This window comes from Pelodiscus sinensis, chromosome 3 (assembly GCF_052426305.1).
Source record: "Pelodiscus sinensis isolate ZL-2025 chromosome 3, ASM5242630v1, whole genome shotgun sequence".
NCBI lineage: Eukaryota > Metazoa > Chordata > Testudines > Trionychidae > Pelodiscus > Pelodiscus sinensis.
In genome coordinates this window covers 143,747,970-143,767,149 of record NC_143054.1, presented here as the reverse complement: position 1 = coordinate 143,767,149, position 19,180 = coordinate 143,747,970, and the positions used below count along the sequence as shown (strand labels likewise).

The 19,180-nt window shown below is 41.7% G+C and overlaps 1 protein-coding gene across 7 annotated transcripts in view; it reads right to left on the bottom strand.

Annotated features, from left to right (window-relative positions):
• The window catches only part of ZFAND3 (zinc finger AN1-type containing 3), a 277,816-nt gene extending 261,584 nt beyond the window's left edge, over nucleotides 1-16,232 (bottom strand). The window contains exon 1 of one of the 7 annotated variants that reach the window (XM_089777409.1): nucleotides 15,851-16,232. In XM_089777409.1, coding sequence (XP_089633535.1) covers nucleotides 15,851-15,921 — 71 coding nt within the window. In that variant the 5' untranslated portion in view covers nucleotides 15,922-16,232. The remainder of the gene's footprint in view (nucleotides 1-15,850) is intronic. The other 6 variants (XM_089777411.1, XM_089777410.1, XM_025186351.3 and 3 more) reach the window with 6 other exon arrangements.
• Nucleotides 16,233-19,180: the final 2,948 nt, after the last annotated feature.

Genomic DNA, 19,180 nt, shown 5'->3' with positions numbered 1-19,180 from the left:
TGCTCTGGTCTTAACTTTCTTGAACAGTTTGGTGTCATCTGCAAATTTTGCCACCTCACCATTCCCCTTTCTCCAGATCATATTTATAAATAAGTTGAATAGGAATAGTCCCAGGACACACCCATGGGGGACCCCACTAGTTACCTCTCTCTACTCGGAAAACTTACCATTTATTCCTACCCTTTGTTTCCTGTCTTTTAACCTGTTAACTGGTTATAACTATTTTCAGTAATAAAAGCTAGTTACAGCTGAACTCCACTTATGTATCCTAAATTAAAGTGTACAACAGTATTTTTAAATCAAAGCCATAAACTGATTAGCAAATCAGCAAACTGAGGTGACTGCACTAAAAAGAAAACTCTGTCATTAAGATAACCAAATCAATGTCCCACGTCTGTGGCTCCAAGAATTGAATGATGTTTCAGCTACCTAAGCTGAAAAAACTGAAAGTTGAAAATGATAATAAAATCTACTAGTGTCTGCCTTTTAGGCAGCAGCAGATTTAAATCACCTATGGCAAATACCTAAAGCCTTCATCTGGCCTAATTCTTCTGCCCAGTTTAGGTTTCCAATTACTGCACTATTTCAAAAGCAAATCTCAATATACACATCATTAGATAACATTCTGAACTCACAGAGAAGAAGCCAAGCTTGACACATTACATAGCTGTAATACACAGGTGGTCACCTGACAGTGTATATTTAGTCAGGTCCCAAGTCAAGTGACCCAAAAACAGAAAAGGAAACAAGTTCAGGTCCTCATTTTCTCTTGCCATTCCCCGTCTCACTCCAAAGATTTGTTAAAAGCTATTCGGTTTACAGAAGTGCACATGGTCTGTATGTTCACAGATTAAGAGCACATAAAGAATCAGCGAGGAAGGAAAGCATCAGAATAGAGAACTGCACCCTAAAATTTCATTTGCACTTTGTCAAACTGCAATCAGAGACCTACCACCTGACATAATTACAAATGCAGCAAAAAACTTAGGTTGATACAACATTAAGGTTGGAAAGTGAACTTTATAATAGTTAGGAAACTCAAAGGTTAAGCTTCCCATAGCAAAATTAACTCAAACTGCACATATTTAAATTTGTCAGTTGCTGCTTCTGCTCTGCTGTTGTGGAAACTTTCAAGGCAGGCAGTCAGGATAAGAGTCACCTTGAGATAAGGGCCACAGCTAAGGGTAGTTATTTTTCCAAGACAAAAAAATGCCTTAAGTCACGACTTTATTTAAATATGGTGTCATTAATATTCTTTTTTAAAAATATTAAATTGTTTTTCATAAGAAATGAGAACAGTCCAAACAGCTGTAAGACGTTATCAAAACAAAGTAATACCTCCACTAGCAGATAGAGCCCGATTTGAAAAAGAAAATCACAGGGGAGTCTTCCTCAGCACTGGGCTGAGCAGGGATTAAGTCACAGAAATCAAGGCTATGACAGACACAGAGTCATGAGACTTGATAAATCCACGTGAGTAACTTCACTCAGATAAGAAGCCAGTTGATTTCAGAATCAAAAGAATAAGAGACCAGTTATTAAAAGTGAAACATTGTTTACCTTTTAGTATGTTGTTTACTTTCTTCACTATTCAAGTTGAGTGATGCAGAAAAGAGATTACAGGTTGAATCTCTCTAGTCCGACATCCTTGGGATCTGACCAGTGCTGAACCAGAGAATTTGCCAAACCATGGGAGGTCAATATCGTCTAGCAGCATTACCAACACTTCCTCTACTTATTGGGCTCTTAGAAGACATTTCGGGGTAAATTAGAGCTAAACAACAGCACAGAACACTGAGAGCCAGGACTGGTGCTTTATGCAAACTATATGGGACAGTGGAAAAACTGGCCACACATGATAAGTGGACATCTCACTAACTAAAATCATGCTGGATTATGGATATTACCAGACCAGAGAGTGCCAGACTAGAGAGCTTCAACCTGTAATCAATTTCCCTTCAGATTCTCATAGTACCACAATACTGCTCAGAGTTTACTTCTACTATTCTCAGTAGTGGTGTATCAGGATATATATTTCCTTACCTACCTTGTCTCTCATTTCTATTGACATTTCAAAAGTAATGGAAACATTCTTAAAATCTTAGATTTTAATCCCAGGAGAGACCTATTATTTATTGCTTACATCCATTTTCTTTAACAAAAAGAAAACCGGTTGCTGTACCAGCAAAGTACCCAAAGGCAAAGTCAAGTGTTGCTCGGAGAAAGGAAGAAGAGCACCCTTCCTCTAAGTTCCAGGCAGTTTTTTATAAGAGTCACCAGCTATTTGGCCATTAGTGGAGGAATTACTAAATTAACCAGTTCAACTTTCTAGGCATGAATGCACCAAAACGTAAAAGTTTGAAAGAGATTAGGGATGTTAGCTATCAAGTAACTGAATAGTCGACTAACCACATGAATTTTTAGTAGTTAGTGAACTATTCTACAGTCCCAGGAGGGAGGGCCAACAACCAAAGTGCTCCATCCGCACTCCCGGGAGCTGGTCCACAAGGGAAGCCAGTTTAAAAACCACCTGCCCTTGTGGATTGGCTGTCTGCTACCCCCGCACTGCTGCCTGTGATCCTGGCAGCAGTGTGGGATGGCAGCAGTCCCTTTCAGTAAGGATCCGAGATTCATGCAGACAGAGGCTGCTGGGGGTGAAGGGAAGGGGTGGCTACCCAGAAGTACCCTGTCTGCAACAGCCCAGGCTGCCTGAGGAGAGAGGCTGCTCCAGCAGCAGCTTCTGTCTACAGGAGGCTGGGATCCCCCCCATGGACACAGGCTGCCTCCATTAGGCAGCCTCTGTCTGTGGTGGCGCCAGTGCTGGCTGCGGAGAGGGGCTGCTGCTGCGAAGCAGCCTCTGCTTGCGGCAGTCTGCTCTGCCCCTCTCCCCCATGCTACTGCCTCTAACAGAGGCAGCAGCGCAGGGGAGGAGGGAGAAGGCGGGACTGCGGAGCCAGTGATTGGGGGGGGTAGGAACCAGCTTTTAACAGCCCTAATGTACACCATAGGGTGTAAAACATTGCATCTCCTCCCCACAGTAGTACTAATACTAGAATTGCTCAACCTCTAGCTTCAATTGCATTTGGCACACTTTTTTATTATTGGTTTTGAACTTATGGTTATTTCCTATACATACCAGTATTTTTCAGTGGTGTTTTATAACTGAAATTAGAGATATACCTGTAAATGACTGAAGCTTAAATATAAAACATATCCTAGAAAAGAAGAGGGACTTTTGTTAACATAAAGCAGATCGGGATGGTATCTAAAGTGTCAGCTGACTGACTTTTTTTAGATGAGATGTCATTGGGTAACAGTTTCTAAGCCATGCAGTGGTGTAAACCATGTTTGTAGACATTGTTATAAGGACAGGAGATGGTATTTTAACTCTTAAATTGCAGTGGAATCTGTGGAGATCTGCTGGTACAGCAGATCATATTTGCAGATGTGGATGCAGATACCAATTTTATATCTGTGCAGGGCTTTACTTGTGAGTTTCAAGATCCTTAAGTAACGTGGGCGATAGTCTAAAACTGGAGAAGGGAAACAAGGTCAGTCAAAATCTGGCTCAATTTTATGAGATCCCTTCCTGCTCAGATTTTCAACAGTAAGTGATATTTTGGCAACAAAGACTAATGCTAGAGAGCAGCATCAGTGTAAGTGAAAACAAGAATTTCAGAATGCAGCAAATTAATGCTTGTGCCTAGACATGCCCAAATTATAAGTCACCCAAACATTTTCATTCTGCTACTCTTATTCTAACTGATCTACAGCCGGCATCTTGTGAGAGACATGTATAGGGGAACAAACTAGTTTCTATAATGCACACGCACACACACACACACACACACACACACACACATTTATGGGCATGGCACACAAGTTGAAAATTAAAATAGAAACAGGACTACACTTCCTACATCTAACATTCAACTCAATAAGCAGCAGAGTGCTATCAGAAAACCTAAGAAAAAAATTACAAGCACTAAAAATATTCCTTCTTCCTAGCACACAGTTATGAGACTTTGCAAGTTATCCTGCAAACTAAAAAGTCAAACTGAATTATCTCCAACACAATTTCATTTATTTTGTACCTTAACATTAAATGCAGAGCCCTAGTGTCTAGCAAAAATACTGGAAGATTTCAGACATGATTATCAATTGCTTTTTACGCAACCTTCTAAAATGACAACTAAACATATTTTGATTCATAATAACTGTCCTGCATTAATTATACCAAAACCAACTACTCAGCCCATGTTTGAGAAAAACATACAAGACTTGATGAACCCCAAGCAATGACCTTCAGCCTTCTGAAGTGGAGACTGAATACATTTCAAAACTTATCCAGCACAAGATTTTCCTGTACAAAATATGAAACACAAGGACTGACACAGGATCTCCAACATGGATAATAGAGCAAACATTTTATAGAAGGGCCTCAAAAAGACTCTCAAGTAGTATGGTCAATTCTAAAAAGGAAACCACTGTATGTAAAACTGATGAATGCTCATTGAAAGCTGTATCAAAATACAACGAGAAATTTATTTTCTGGTACCAGCCATTGTTAAAATATCAGTTAAAAACCAAAAATAGTTTAACAAGTCAACATGTGGGTTAACGCACACCAAGTCCACTTTTAGAAACTGTATTCTCAAATAGCCAGCCAGCACCGAGTAGGGTAAATAGGGGGATTGTCTGGTTTTAGAAATTACTTGGCTTCCCAGATGTAAAGTTTGGATGAAATTCTCTGTACTGAGAGTTTCTGGGTTAAAGAGAAAAAGAAACAGGACTAACCCCAAATCAACAACCCCCCCCCCCAAAAAAAACCCTATTTTCATAAAAACCCAGTGAATTAATTTTACTATTGCTATATTTTAAAACTTCCTTAATTCTTGATGCATACTAAAATAACACCAGAACATTTTTAAAATAAAAACTATTACTTTGTCTAACATTAAAATCAACACCTGCTTCTGCAAGCTGTTAACAATACTGGGCCTAAGATGCAGTTTCTTTCTCCAAATAAAAATGTGTTTCAATGACCTGCAATTGTTTTTTGTTAAAAAAAAAAAAAAAAAAAAGTTGCAAAGACACATGATTGATTCTCCAGCAAGCTAGACTGCAGGATATTGATGAAATCTTGCACCAAAATAGCATCTAATCAACAGCTGGGATAACCATACAATTTCAAATACTGTGGGATTCCTCAGTAAGTGAGGCAACTTTGCATACTTTAAAATTACATATGTAACTTATTCTGATAAGTTTCTCTCAAACAGCATAAAATTAGAGATCAAAACACTGCTGTCATGGTGACGAGGCCAATTTCTGTAATCTGTGCATATTGGGAAAGCTGATCTTGTTTTAGTGATTAAGCCAATGAGACAGGACTTTGGATTCTAGAGTCTATGATAAAGAGCTATTCTAAATTTTTCTAACTTTTGTCACTCTAGTACTGCTTTTCTAAGACACTTTGAACTTATATTACAATTTTCACCCAGGGATCTCAAAGTGCTTTACAAACATTGATGACACAAAGATTAACAAAAGCATCTGCTTTTGCGGAAAAACTTGCCTGCTGTCTACACTGGCCACTTGAATTTTCGCAAGAACGCTGACGATCTCATGTAAGAAATCAGTGCTTCTTGCGGATATACTATGCTGCTCCCGTTCGGGCAAAAGTCCTTTTGCACAAAAGGGCCAGTGTAGACAGCTCAGATTTATTTTGCGCAAAAAAGCCCCGATCGCAAAAATGGCGATCGGGGCTTTTTTGCACAAAAGCACGTGGCATGGACGCTTTTCCGCAAAAAGTGCTTTTGCGGAAAAGCGTCCATGCCAATCTAGACGGTCTTTTCCACAAATGCTTTTAACGGAAAACTTTTCCGTTAAAAGCATTTGCGGAAAATCATGCCAGTCTAGACGTAGCCATCCATTTTTAAAAGACAAAACGAAGGCATACATGTTAAGCAGATCATCCAAAGTCAAAACCATGTCAGTTTAATAGACATGGAAACGGGAATCCAGGAGTTCTATCAGTTTCTTACTAGAGTCATCAGACAATGCTCCCTTCCCTTTTTATCAGAAAAAACAGTATGCACACATGAACACACGTACAAATTATTCAGAACCATTATAGAACAAGCGTTTCCTATTTTAATTTAGAGCTGTTTGAATTAGGCAGAATACATTTTTGTAAAAACACGCTTTTATAAAACCTAAGTCCAACAGAAATGTTTTCAAAATTGTCAATAAAAATAGTCTTTGAAAACAAATAAATATTTCCCTGAAGCATTTAAAATCCAAACACGACAGGACTGAACTTGAAAAGCAGCTGCCTGCACTGATTTTCCATGTTCAAGTTAAGAGAACGCAAAAATAGAGCATGATAAATAAGCGGCAGGGTTCCCAAACTTTAGACTGTCAGAACACCAGGAACCCACGGAATACTTGCTAGAAGTAAAAATTAAATACTTTTCCAACACTCTTCCATGTTCACAGGTGCTAGAGTTGTCACAGACTTGCTGTTCAACTGCCAATGAGAAAAGAAGAGGTGGTCGGAAGCATTCAAGTCAAGCACTCCATTAAAATAGCATTCCATGCTAGGAACATTTGAAAACTCCGCACTTAAGGCATCATTTGCCATGCAGCTAAAGAAATGATGACAGTAGATGGGATCAACCCTATATTTCTTTTTTGCCTATGATTCCCAGTGACTTCAATGAATGCAAGATCTGGCCATGATTTTTTAATATGATGGTATCCTTTTAAAATCTGAAGTGTTAGTTGTCTGTGGACTCATACAAAAACAGTTACTACTGGACACATCTGTCAGCTCTGGCACCTAGAACAAACTTTTACCTGAAATAATAAATGCTAACAATCCACACACACTTAATTTTCAAAATCAGTTTGCATTTGTCACCTGCAACGTCTCCACCTGTATTTGCCCACATATTCTCTCAGGCTCTGCAGGTCATTTTGTTTTATAAAGAACAGAAAATACCTTTTTGAATATTTAGCATCTAGAGAAGCTGTCGCCCCACTATCAGATGTCCCATTTATAATTTACAAAAATCGTAACAGGGCTCTTTGTCAGTAACCCTGCCCATGCTGCACTGACCGGAATAAGAATATTCTCTTAGTTCTGAGTATGACAAGTGGGAGGGATATCATTTTCATTCTTTACAAAGGAGGAGGAGAAGGACAAATTAGACTAGTTCACTGATTATCTGAATACATGACTTTTCTCTGAGGCCCAAAGAAGATTTAATCACAATCAACATTATACATCTTTATTCACTGCATGCCATCCTCCTAAGACATCTGTAGGGTAAGTAAACTGGCGCACATATTTTACAGTTAACTAATCCATCTTTTTAAAATGCTAATTTAAGAGGACAAAACACAATCACACTGCAGTGTAAGGCTCAGAATATAAACATACTGTTCTGTTATGAAAACTTGGTACATCCATCGCTGATATACCCAGTTAAGTGCTGCCAAGAGAGACTTGCATTTATTTGTAGATACAAATAATCTAATTTCAAAGCCATTCTAAAATCTGACAGAAAGTTCCATGCAATGTCAATCAAAATATTCAAATCAAAACCCATGAAACTAACTCATTTCATGACACTAGCAGAAGTTGTGCTCCAACTTTCACCAACTAGTTGAGTAAAAAACTGCTTGTTTCAGTCAGTTTACATTCAGAACATTATCTTTGCAACACATTTTTTCCTGTATGAAAGCTTGTATTATGGATAAATTCAAAGGTGACTGGGTTTTTCACGTCCCTGGCTTAACTGAAGAAATGAACAGCTCTCTAGTTCATCAAACATACCAATGAGTTTTCCTAAAGCAGATATTTTCATATGCCATGCGAGGAACGGCAAATTCAACATTTTTGCTTTGTCTACTCTCATTTTTGTTTCCGCAATTTTGACCTTACTAGTCCCAAATGAAGACGTTACTTTTTATATCCACAGAGAATAGGTTTCTGAAGAGAAAGTTGGTTTACTATGTCAACAAAATGCAGCTCTGTGTGACAGGCCAATAATTTCCACGTCAATTATTCAACTTCAGCAATAAGCATACTTCTGAAATAGTTTAGCTCCAGCTACGTTGACATCTTGTGACAGGAGTTCCACAGGTAGTGTGCTGTATTCAAAATTTCTACTCTTATCAATTTTAAATTCGCATACTTTTTAAGTGAATGCCTCTTGTATCTGACTTACTTGCTCTATATTATTATTTTATAAAACTCTAGTTCAAAGAGAGAACATGACAAAAGAGAGTTACAATTTGTTTCATTTTCCCTTTATATTGATGTCTTTCCATGCCTCTGGTTATCTTCAGTATCCTCTATGATGAAAAGTGATGCAAAGTATTTTAGTTTCTCTAACGTGTTTTTATCATCCTTACTTTACTCTCTTTACATCCAGTGGATCAACTCATTCTCTTACAAATTTCCTCCATTTCAATGGAATACCTAGTTACAAAGCCATGAAGCTGGTGGAAATACCTTTATTCAGCAGCAGCTATGGGGCTGAATAAATAGAAATAAAAAAACAGAAAAGAACAGCTAGCTCACAGCAACTGTTGTAAGGCCTTATTTATAAAGTGCTTTGAAACACTCATGTGAAGATATTGAGAGAGCAGTATTAACGAGTTCATATCTAGTAAACTGGAAATATTACATTCAAGTATTTGTTGAATTACTACACACACAGTTCACAGATAGGGGACAGGAGGTGGACAAATGGGGCAGCTGCCTCAGGGCCTGGCGCTTCAAAGGGATACAGGGCTCCTGGTTGCCACCGCTGCTAATGCCGCTGAAGCACCATACCGCATGCTCAATGTGGCTCAGAGCTGTGGGGGGGGGGGGGGAGGGTGCGCTGCTGTCCTGGCAGCACTGAGCAACCTTGCTTGGGGGGCCAGAAGCTGTCCCACAATCAGATAACCAGTAAGTTAAGCCACATTAATTACAGGGATGTTAACAAAAGTGTATTTGTGTAAACATGTAAACGCTGGATTTTTTTTAGTAGTTACACGTTTACACATGGGGGAGAAAAGGGGACGAGAGCCAGTGCAAAAAAAAATCCGGCTCCCCACAAGCACCGGCTCCCATCTGCACACACACATCCCAGATAAAGAGGAAGCAGCATGGGGGCAGGCAGCTCTGCAGGAGTCAATTACACATGGGGATCCATCTTGAAAGCCACTTCATGCATGTACCAGCTCCCGCCTGTCTCCCTCACCTCCCACACTGCTGCCTCTCTGTTAGAAGCAGCAGCATAGGGCAGGGGAACACAGCAGGAGCGCCACATGAGCTCGTGCTACCTTCTGTGGGAGGCAGTGGGGCGAGGGACAGGTGACTCTGTGGGAGCCTCACCCTAGCGCTCCCCCACCTTGCTGCCGCTGATACAGAGGCAGTTGTGTGTGCAGTCACTGGGATTAACCCATACATCTAGGTTTATCGGTTAATCCTGTAAACTACTACATGCTAACATCCCTAGTTTATTACCCAGATTTAAGCCTTGTAAAGTGCCCGCAGATAGTGGCCTATAAATCTTTGTAACATCTTATTTTGTCTCCTTACTTTTAAAAAAAATTATGTTTTGGCTCTCCTATCAGAAAATGAGTTTTCACTTAGTTAAGAAAAACAACAGGGATTAAAGGGAGTGAATATTAAGCTTTTCTGTTCTACTACAGATTTAAATGAATTCACCCCATTTAGTATGAGGAAATAACAGTTTTGGTAGCACTTGACCTAAAGTAGTCTTCCTTGCCACAGCTGTGTCAATACACCTCAATCCTGACCCACAGCGCTGCCATCCATCCACAGCTAATCCAAAGCACCTCAACCTTGATGTACAGTACTTACTGCCATTCTTGTCCAGTCTTCATTAAAGACTCCAGTCAACATAAATTGTAACAAGCTGTATGGTAGTTCTGATGTGAACTAGAACAAATCAACAATTCATTCTCTAATAGGTTGCCCCAGAACTTGAGGCCCAAGATAGGAAAGGCACCACTAACTCATTGCATCCCAAACTTAACAAAACAACAAATACTCTGATATCACTTAAAAAACTAACAAAATATGTAGACGGTATCATAAGCTTTTGTGGGCACAGCCCACTTCCTCAGGTGACCAGAGTGTTGGAAGTCCAGAACCAAGAATAAATAAAGGGAGGAGGGGGGGAAAGGACATTGGATAGATAAGTTTCAAAGGGATAGCCGAACCAGTCTGTAACAGGAAAAACGTTAAAAAAAAACAAATGGTCTATTAGCACCTCAAAGACTAAATAGTTAAGAGAAGCTGATAAGAACCATTAGTACTCTTCCTTTCCTAGTGCAAACTAACACTAGTACTGTAGTAGTAACTAAAGACACCTTTAGTTAGGAAAGACTTGGGACAGGTATGGACTTCAGAGATTAGGAAGTGAATTTTTTTTTAAAGACCACTAAGGGCTCTAGAAGAAGAAAGAGCTTCAGTTTCAAAGTTAAACACTGGCCAGAGAGAGCAGTGTTAAAAACAAAGGACTATTTAAAAAAAATTAATGAATCAGCTTAATAGATTAGAAAAAAAGGAATGCTTCAGAGATCCTAAGTCACAAATTTACCATGCAACTTGAAACGTATATTTTGTTGATCAAATTATTTATATTATATAGACAATCATTGAAAAGACCAGGTTAATGTGGCAGGACCATAGTAATGTACTAACAAGTAGGAGATTCAGATTTGGAAGTAAACTCTGGATTCTCCCAGGACACTAGTAAGCTTGGGGCTGAATGTGTCTTCACGTCTATGATGCAGGCAGTGTCAGTGAGAGGCAGGACCAGTGGTAACATCCTACACAGAATCCCTGCTGGCCTGTTCTCAAAGCAGTATTACCGTCAGCTTTAGCGGAGTGCAACATCTTCTAAGTTGCCAGAAATAAGATGGGATGAAACTAATCATACTGTGTTTTCAATCAACTTCCTGCTGGCAGCCACCATTTCGAGAATGGAATTCATTTGTTTTATGCATATTTGCTTCTCTTTCTGGTTTTAAGGCATTGCATAGAATACCTTCAGTGTTGCTATGGGTTTTAAAGAAAATAAACATTCACCAGAGCACAGAGCTGTCAAGTTATTTCTTTGACCTCTCCCTTCCCTTCAATCAACTCCTAGAAGTCCAACTGGTATTTTAGCTTGTAATATTAACCCATGCATGTGACTGCTTAATCACAAAGGTCCCAGTCCTGCAACAAAGTCAGCACAAATGAATCCCTGAGCTTATGTAGAGAAAGCCCTTCCAAAGTCAATGGGTATCTGCCCACATGATATTCATAACAGGATTGGGTCCTAAAATTTGAGCAAAACTGCTATAGGTAGCAAGCAAAATGGCTTGATTAGAATACTCATGGCACTCGATATACATATCTGAAATCTTCAGCCCTAAAAAAAATAACCAATGCAAACTGTAGCTTGTGATTCCAAAAAGCAACTGAAAGAACCTAAGTTCAGTACAATTGAAAGTACATTACAATGTTCACAGTGCCTGAAACTCTTCAAAGCTTGTGACATGCTATAATAATGAGAGGAAAGGATAGTGAATAGGGATGTAAGCGACTAATCGACTAACTAATCGACTATACAATAAGCAAAAGCTTATCGGATAGTCAACACACTAGTCACTTCCCCCTGCTGCTTCTTTCTGATAAAGGCAGCAAGCAGGAGGAGGGGGAGAAGCAGGTGCGGGGGGAGCCAGCTTAAAAACTCCAGCTCTATGGGTGGGGGAAGGGGCGCACGGGCAGCATTTCACCTTTGAAATGTAGAAGAGTTCCCGCTGGGGCTCTTGTACATTTCAAAGCGGAAGCACCAGGTGAAGCCTGGGACCAGTGGGGGACCCCTGAGTCCTCTCACTGGACCCAGGCTCCATGTGGTATTTCAATCTTTGAAATGTAGCAAGAACTGGGCGGGCTCCTACTACATTTTAAAAGGCAAGAGCCCTTATCGACTCATTGAATAGTCAATGTAAATTCCATCGAGTATTTGATGAGTTGATTAATCTAATTTTAACATCCCTAATAGTGAAGGTATTTCTAAGATACTGGAAGCATAAATTCTTTTGTAAATGAAGTTCTAAGAGATTAATATAGACTAGGTTTCCTGATTTAGAGTGTTTGGATAGCTGAAATGATTCATTAAAATGTAATGTTCAACCCAACGGTCCATATGTACTAAAAGATTTAAACAGACTGTTCTGTTCCTTTCATTTGCTTTTTTAAATGATACATAACGGGAACTGACAGGTATTTTCCACCCCTTAGAAAAAAGGAATATCAAGTCTGATCTAGCTAGAAGGCCTTTAAGAGTTTTCAATAATTGTTACTGTGAGCTTTCACAAAGATTAACATTTATAACTGACGTTAATCATTTACTTTGGAACAGATGTTTAAAGAAAATTTTACACAGTATGACAAAAACATTCCCTTCTCCCCCTTTTAGTTGTTCAATTCAGTCTCTTCTATCACCATTTTGCTAGCTTTCCAGTAAACATCCACTACATCACCACAAAATCCTCCAGCCTACATAGGACCTAAATTTCTAATAGAAAAACAAGCAAATGTTTTTAAAAACTTTTTTACTTTGATGCATCAGAAAACAACTGAACATGCAATCTTCCACCCTCATACCCTTTAAACATCACTTGATTTGAGTGCTAGGACCAAAAGTAAGTATTTTTACATGAAAGGCCTATTTTATTTGCAATGCTCCTTTTCACATTTGTCTTATGATGCCAAATGTTTGTGGATTACTGCAGTGAACATTCACTTCAGGCGAAGTACTCAACATTATACAGAACTTCTGTTTCACATAAAAATAATTACAACCTTTTCATATTTAGCCAAGACCAACTTCCTGGAGTCCAGGCTAGTCAACTGGCTTAGCACACATTTTTCTACCACAAGTGTGATTCAGGATCAAAGGCAGCCTTGAGAGAAATCTTGGGGAACAGGGGAACAGCAAGAGGTTTCTGAGAGAAGAGAGTCAGATGTGCACCACTTAATTCCTGTCTAGAGTCAAAGGATCAGGATTACTCCCAAGGGTGATGATAAACTACATTTCCAGTAGGAGGATTTGCCAGCATAGCTACAGCAGTCCAGCTCTACAGGCAAACCATTTCTTGTGTAAACAAGGACAAAGAAAATGAGGGCAAGCGTGTCTTTAGAAATCAGAAAATAACTGAACACACAATCCTCCCCCTTCGTGCCCTTTATACATCACTTTTTTTTTTTAAGAAATGCTGACATCTTAGTTCACCTAAAGACAGATTTGAGTGCTAGGACCAAAAGCAAGTACACAAGTGCACATGTACACAAGTCATCTCTACAGGCTATTTAACAATGTCAGCCCCTGTAACTCAATGATGAAAAATCTAAGTATCTGGTCAAACAATCTTTTTCTTTTCTCTCTGATAAAATATATTTGTATTCTGGAAAGGTGCCAGGTTGCAGAACATGCATATGAAGCCCTGTTTATCAACACTGCAGGTACAGAAGGTGAACTTTTTCATACAGTTCTACTGGTAATGTACTGCATCCCTATCATGGAGGAATCACTGCTGGAATGACATCCCTTCAAAAGGGGACAAATTAAGGCCAAATGTGATGGGGGACTGCTTGTGTAATGGGAAGCCATGTCCATAAAGAACTATACATATAGGCAGCATCTTTAAATGGCCACTTTCTTCACAGCCGCCATTTGAGGCACCAGATTTTTTTTCCTCCCATGACAATGCACTGATGTCACAAACCCAGGGCACTGAACTCACGACAAAGTTCAGCATGAAAAGAGCTGCAAGCTGAAGACTGTGTAGTTCCTTCACTGCCTTTGTACATCACCACTGGCCACAGAAGCCATCGCACCATAGTGGAAGTAGCAACAACTGCTTTTCACCCATATTCTTGTAAGCGTGAGACATTAATTCGTGGGCCTAGTAAATCAAAAATAAAGTAACAATTTGCTGTATATTTACAGTGTGTCTTGTGAGATCACTCCCAATGGGACCATCGTAACTGTCAAAGTTCAGACTTGTACCATAACTCACAAATGGGATTTAATTTAGAAAAAAGTTTAGAAAATATATGTAAAACAACTAAATCACTCTTAATACGCATCCTTCCACTTCTCCAGAGTACTTTAAATTGTATTATTATAAATCCCAAGGTGGTGCATTCATAGACAGGTATAAATTGCAGATGGACTCCCACAATTCTACCTAGTAACATACCTTTTGAACACTCCATAAATCAGAAATTCAGGAATCTACATCACCACACATATTCAAGACACTTTATTTTCATGTCTCAGCCAGCATATTCCACATGCCACAATCATTCACTAAAAACTTAATGGAAATGTCTTTCTTTACCAGCATGGCTCTGGAGAGTGAAAGAAGAATCAAATGGACTGTTATGTTTTTTCTTCCAGAACAGAAGAATGTCTTCTTCCTTTAAAACAGGATGAGCCAGCAGATGCTAAAGACCATCCCTGGCAAGAAGTCTGCTCAGAAGGTTTTGTAAAGTGGCAAAAGGACGCTTTTTATATTGCTATTTATACACACATAGGTGTATATGGTTCTTTACAGACTTACATGACAGACTGAAAATTACAAGCTAGCCGTAGCTATGAAAGGCTGAAATAAAGGTCCAGAAGTTAAGAAAGTTGCCTGCCTGCTACTTTGCTGATGCCACTATCAGTGTTCCCTGCAAACTGAGTGCTTGGGTGATCACCCAAGAGCAATTCAAATGTTGCACAGATGATTAGCAGAGTGTCCACAGCCAGGAGCATGTGTTTCTTCTGGAGATGCACTCTGAACATGTCTTTGTGCAAATAAAATGTATTCCATACACGGATGGAAAAAATTAGAGGGCACATTGGCCACTATTATTCCACCTGGGGGCTCAGAAACAAAGTGTGTTAATTGTAATTAAATTGAATCTTTGGAGGAATGGGTAAAGAGACATTGAAGCTGATCCTTTCAGGAAATTCTCTACAATTCCTACAGGCCATGGAGGAAGTCAAAGCTGGAATGGCTGGGAAGAGGGAGAAAGAAGGGGGTTAGGTAACACATGGAGAGATACAGGGGGTAACCAAGTTAGTCAGTTACAGAAAAAAACAACAAATGGTCTGGTAGCACTTTATAGACTAACAAAACATGTAGATGGTATCATAGCTTTCGTGGGCACAGCCCACTTCTTCAGATGACCGGAGTTATGAGTAGGGGATATGAAAATGACTAACTAATAATAGATTTTGAAATAATAGTAGTGTGATAAATAATAATATAAGCCACAGACACACACAGATGGAACCCCCCCCCCCCCCCACACACACACACACACACACACACACGTCTGAGAACTAGTCAATGGCTAGAGACAAGAATACAGAAGGGATATTTGGGGATGAGTTAGCTGCTCTCCACACCCTGACTTAGCCACTTGTACTTGCAAATCAGGAGCCAGCCCCCCCAACCCCGGCCCTGTGATGCAGCAAATAGTCACAGGCCTGGGGGAGGGACGCCTCTGACGAGGGAAGCCCCCTCAGCACAGCAGGGGGCACATGCCCCTGCCCTGGAGCAAGCCCGGCCTGGGGTGGGGGAGGGGTGGCTCAGCCTTTGATGACAGGCCCTAAGGGAAGCTAGGAATCCCGGCCTCGCCTGGCTGGCCGCCCCTGGCCTAGTCACTAGGCCCGGCTCTGCTGCTGCCCAGCCCCAGGGTGCAGCCCAGACCCCGGCCCGGCCTCCTCCCCGGGCCTCACCCCGCCCGGCCCCCTCCCCGGGCCGCACTCACCCCCAGAATCCGCAGGGGCAGCGGGGCGGCAGGCTGGGCGCCTTGCTGCGCTCGCTGCCGGCGTCTCCCATGGCGGGGCCGAGTCTCCGGCGGGCCCGGGGCGGGGGGGGTCGCTGGGAGTGGAGGGTTCGGGGCTCGGAGCCGGGATTCCAGGCCGGTCAGCTGGAGCCGGGCGCTACCAATGCTGCGGTAGCGGGGAGGGGGCGGAAGGGGAGCAGCCGCGCCCGGCGAGGCCTGAGGGGACACTGCGCTCCGGGCAGCGCCCCTCCCTGTGCGCGGCGGCTGTGACGAACCTGCTCTAGCCGCGAGCCGCACGCACCCCCTGACCCAACAATACCCCTAGCTCCTCCCCCGCACTGCGCGGGGATGGTATCGCCCGGCCACTTGCTCAGGTGGGAGTGGAGCGTACCACCCTCCTCCTATAGGAGAGATTGGAATAGATTAGGAGCGAGAACCCAGAGAGAGAACTGTTGGGAGCGTCGATAGCCCTGAGTAAGGAGTCGTAACTGGTCTTACAGGGTTCAGAAGCAGCAGACACAAACGAAGTGTCTATAGACCTTTCCCTCCCACCACATGCACGAAATGGTACAGCCCGGGAAGATGGCCCTGGGGATGAGACGACGTGAAGGTAGGCGCATGCGCGAGGAGGGAACCCGGAAGTGGGAGTGGACGGAACCTTGTCCCAGGTGGTTCCCCATCTGGAATGCACCTTAGTGGCCTGCTGCAGTGCGAACGTCCCCCACTCTACGCGCCCGCCCGCCGCAAGGGAGCGCCTCGTGCCTGGATTCCCTGTCCGAACCTCCTCCCCGCGGCGCGTGACCTTGGGCATCGGCCCCCGGACTGATTCCCGCAAGACAGCGAGAGGGTCGCTCGCCCCTTCGTCCCAGCTCTGCAGCTCGGGCCCCCGCCCCGCCCACGCTGCTTAGTATGTGTGTGGAGACTCGTCGTTCTGCAGGCTTGCAGCTGGGGCGGGGGAACCTTTTTTGCGTCGGGGGTCACTGACCCACAGAAAAACCCATGGGAGTGCACGCGACTGAGAAGCAACCACAAAACCCCCTCACTGACTGGCCCTTGACTGAGATGGAGAAACACGCCCCTCATTCCCTTTGCACGCCACAGCCTGAAGGGGCCAGACTAGTAGATTTTTGTGCCCTCCAGCCCCAGAAGGGAAGGGGGGGGACTGGAGCACCAACGTGGGCACCCCAATGCTGAAGGGGAGCCCAGAGCCCACACCCCAAGCCTTAGCTTCCTCACCCCTAACCTAAAGAGTTCCTTCCTTTGTGCCCCTGTGAGGTTTGCTCCTCTCTAATAGGGCGTTGGGCCATCTGTCCTTCAAAACTGTCCCCAATTCATGCCCCACATTCTGCCAAAACCCTCCTAAACCATCCAAAGGTGGCTAAAATAAAATACAAATTACATTTAAACTAATCTGCCACAGGAATTGTCTTCTGCACCATTTGTACCTTGTAGGTGCAGAATCAGTTTAAATTTGGCCCCCAAATATAGGTGAGGTAAAACAAACCTATTAATATTTAAGACCACAACAGATATTTCTGAGGAAGAAATGTTAATTTTCAATTGTAGTGGAACAGAATTTTTTGTTAAATATTAATTTTAGTATTTACTACTAAAAGACTGGAGCATTGTAAAATGATTTGTAGGCTCTATAGCTATGATTTTGGTTTTTGTATATTGCATCCTTAGAATTAAAGACTACTTGTCCTCTACTGGGAGCAGGGCTAAGGAGATTCAAGATTGTGTATCTTACCAAGTGAGAGAAAGACTTTGATTTCTGACTCCCAAACACATAATTATGTCTTTGATTTCCTTGATGTAACATAACAATAATCTAGAAAGAAAGTGCCTGTACTTCTTTTGTTTGACATCATAACACATCATACATAAGAAGGAAGAAACTTAAACTGACTAGTCTTTCTTCTCTGAACTGAACAAATTGCAGAAAATAAAAGCAAAACAAAAAGTAAATTAGATATTTAAAATAGACAGTTACTAATTTAGAGGTCTACAAAAATGGGGAAGGGGTACTCTAGCATTTGAGAGCTGGGTTGTATTTTTTAGATGGACTTGGTGATGCTGAGTAAGTCACCACTTTTGGCTCCAGGTAAGGATGCTAGGTGGCAGTTAATAAGCTAATCCAGTATCTAATGGAATTTCCATTGACTACTCAATTAGTCGATAAGGAGGTTAGCTCCCAGGGTCAGCGTGAGCCAGGACTGAGCAGTCCCGGTTCATGCCAGTTCCAGGACTGCTGCAGCGCTGCCTTTTAAATGTAGTAAGAGCCACAACTAATGTAAAATGCTTTTTAATATTTGGATAAAAATTGTGACATCAGTGAAAAGTACTTGTGTTATGAGAATATTAAATTTAATATTGTAAGAAATAATAATGTAAGAATAATATAATAAACTTTTCAACTTACGAACCTGGAATGTACATACCCTGATGGACAACTCAGACAATGACTGACCAAAGCTATCATTGCTCATGAATTGAATCGGTTTAATATCGATATTGCTGCCTTGTCCAAATCCAGAAGAGCTGATGAAAGTGAGGGAGGAGAAAGGAGGATACACTTACTTCTGGAAGGGAAAATCTTTAGATGAACCTCGATTGTATGGAGTAGGCTTTGCTATTAATAATAAGCTCATAAGGTGCCTCTCTGAGCTGCCAGAAGGCATCAATGAGCGGCTTATGACACTCCAATTGCTGCTCACCAAAGAACGACAGGTAACACTTGTGAGCAGCTGTGCAACAACAATGGATGCCAATGAGGATGTAAAGGAAGATTTCTACTCTAAGAGACCATTTTATCGGAGGCCCCCTAAAGAAGATAAGATCATTTGGCGGGGGGGGGGGGGAGAAAAGGCACTTGGAATCCATGGGATTCGGGGGAGATAAAAGGCCCCTGGCAGCTGGAGAAGGAGGAGGGGAGGGGAGGAAAGACCTAAGGGACGAGTGAAAGCTCTGGTAGATGGGACCCCCCATCCTGAGCCACTTCTCACATCGCAACCCTCTCTCACACCCCCAGCTTCTTGTCCTACACTACACATCCCCAAAGCCCTATCCTGACTCATGGCCCTCCCTCATCATTAGCCCCTTACCCTGAAGCACCCAGGCAATTCTGGGTAAGTCTTCTAGTTAGTTTATAGATTACAGTGAAAAACTGCAAATAATCTGGTAGCACTTTATAGAGTAACATAAATACTTCATACCTTTTGTCTAGCTAATACTAATTTAAATCTTATACATAGGCTACATTTTCAGAAAGGATGGCTACTTTTAAATCCATTATTGAATGTCCAGGGAGGT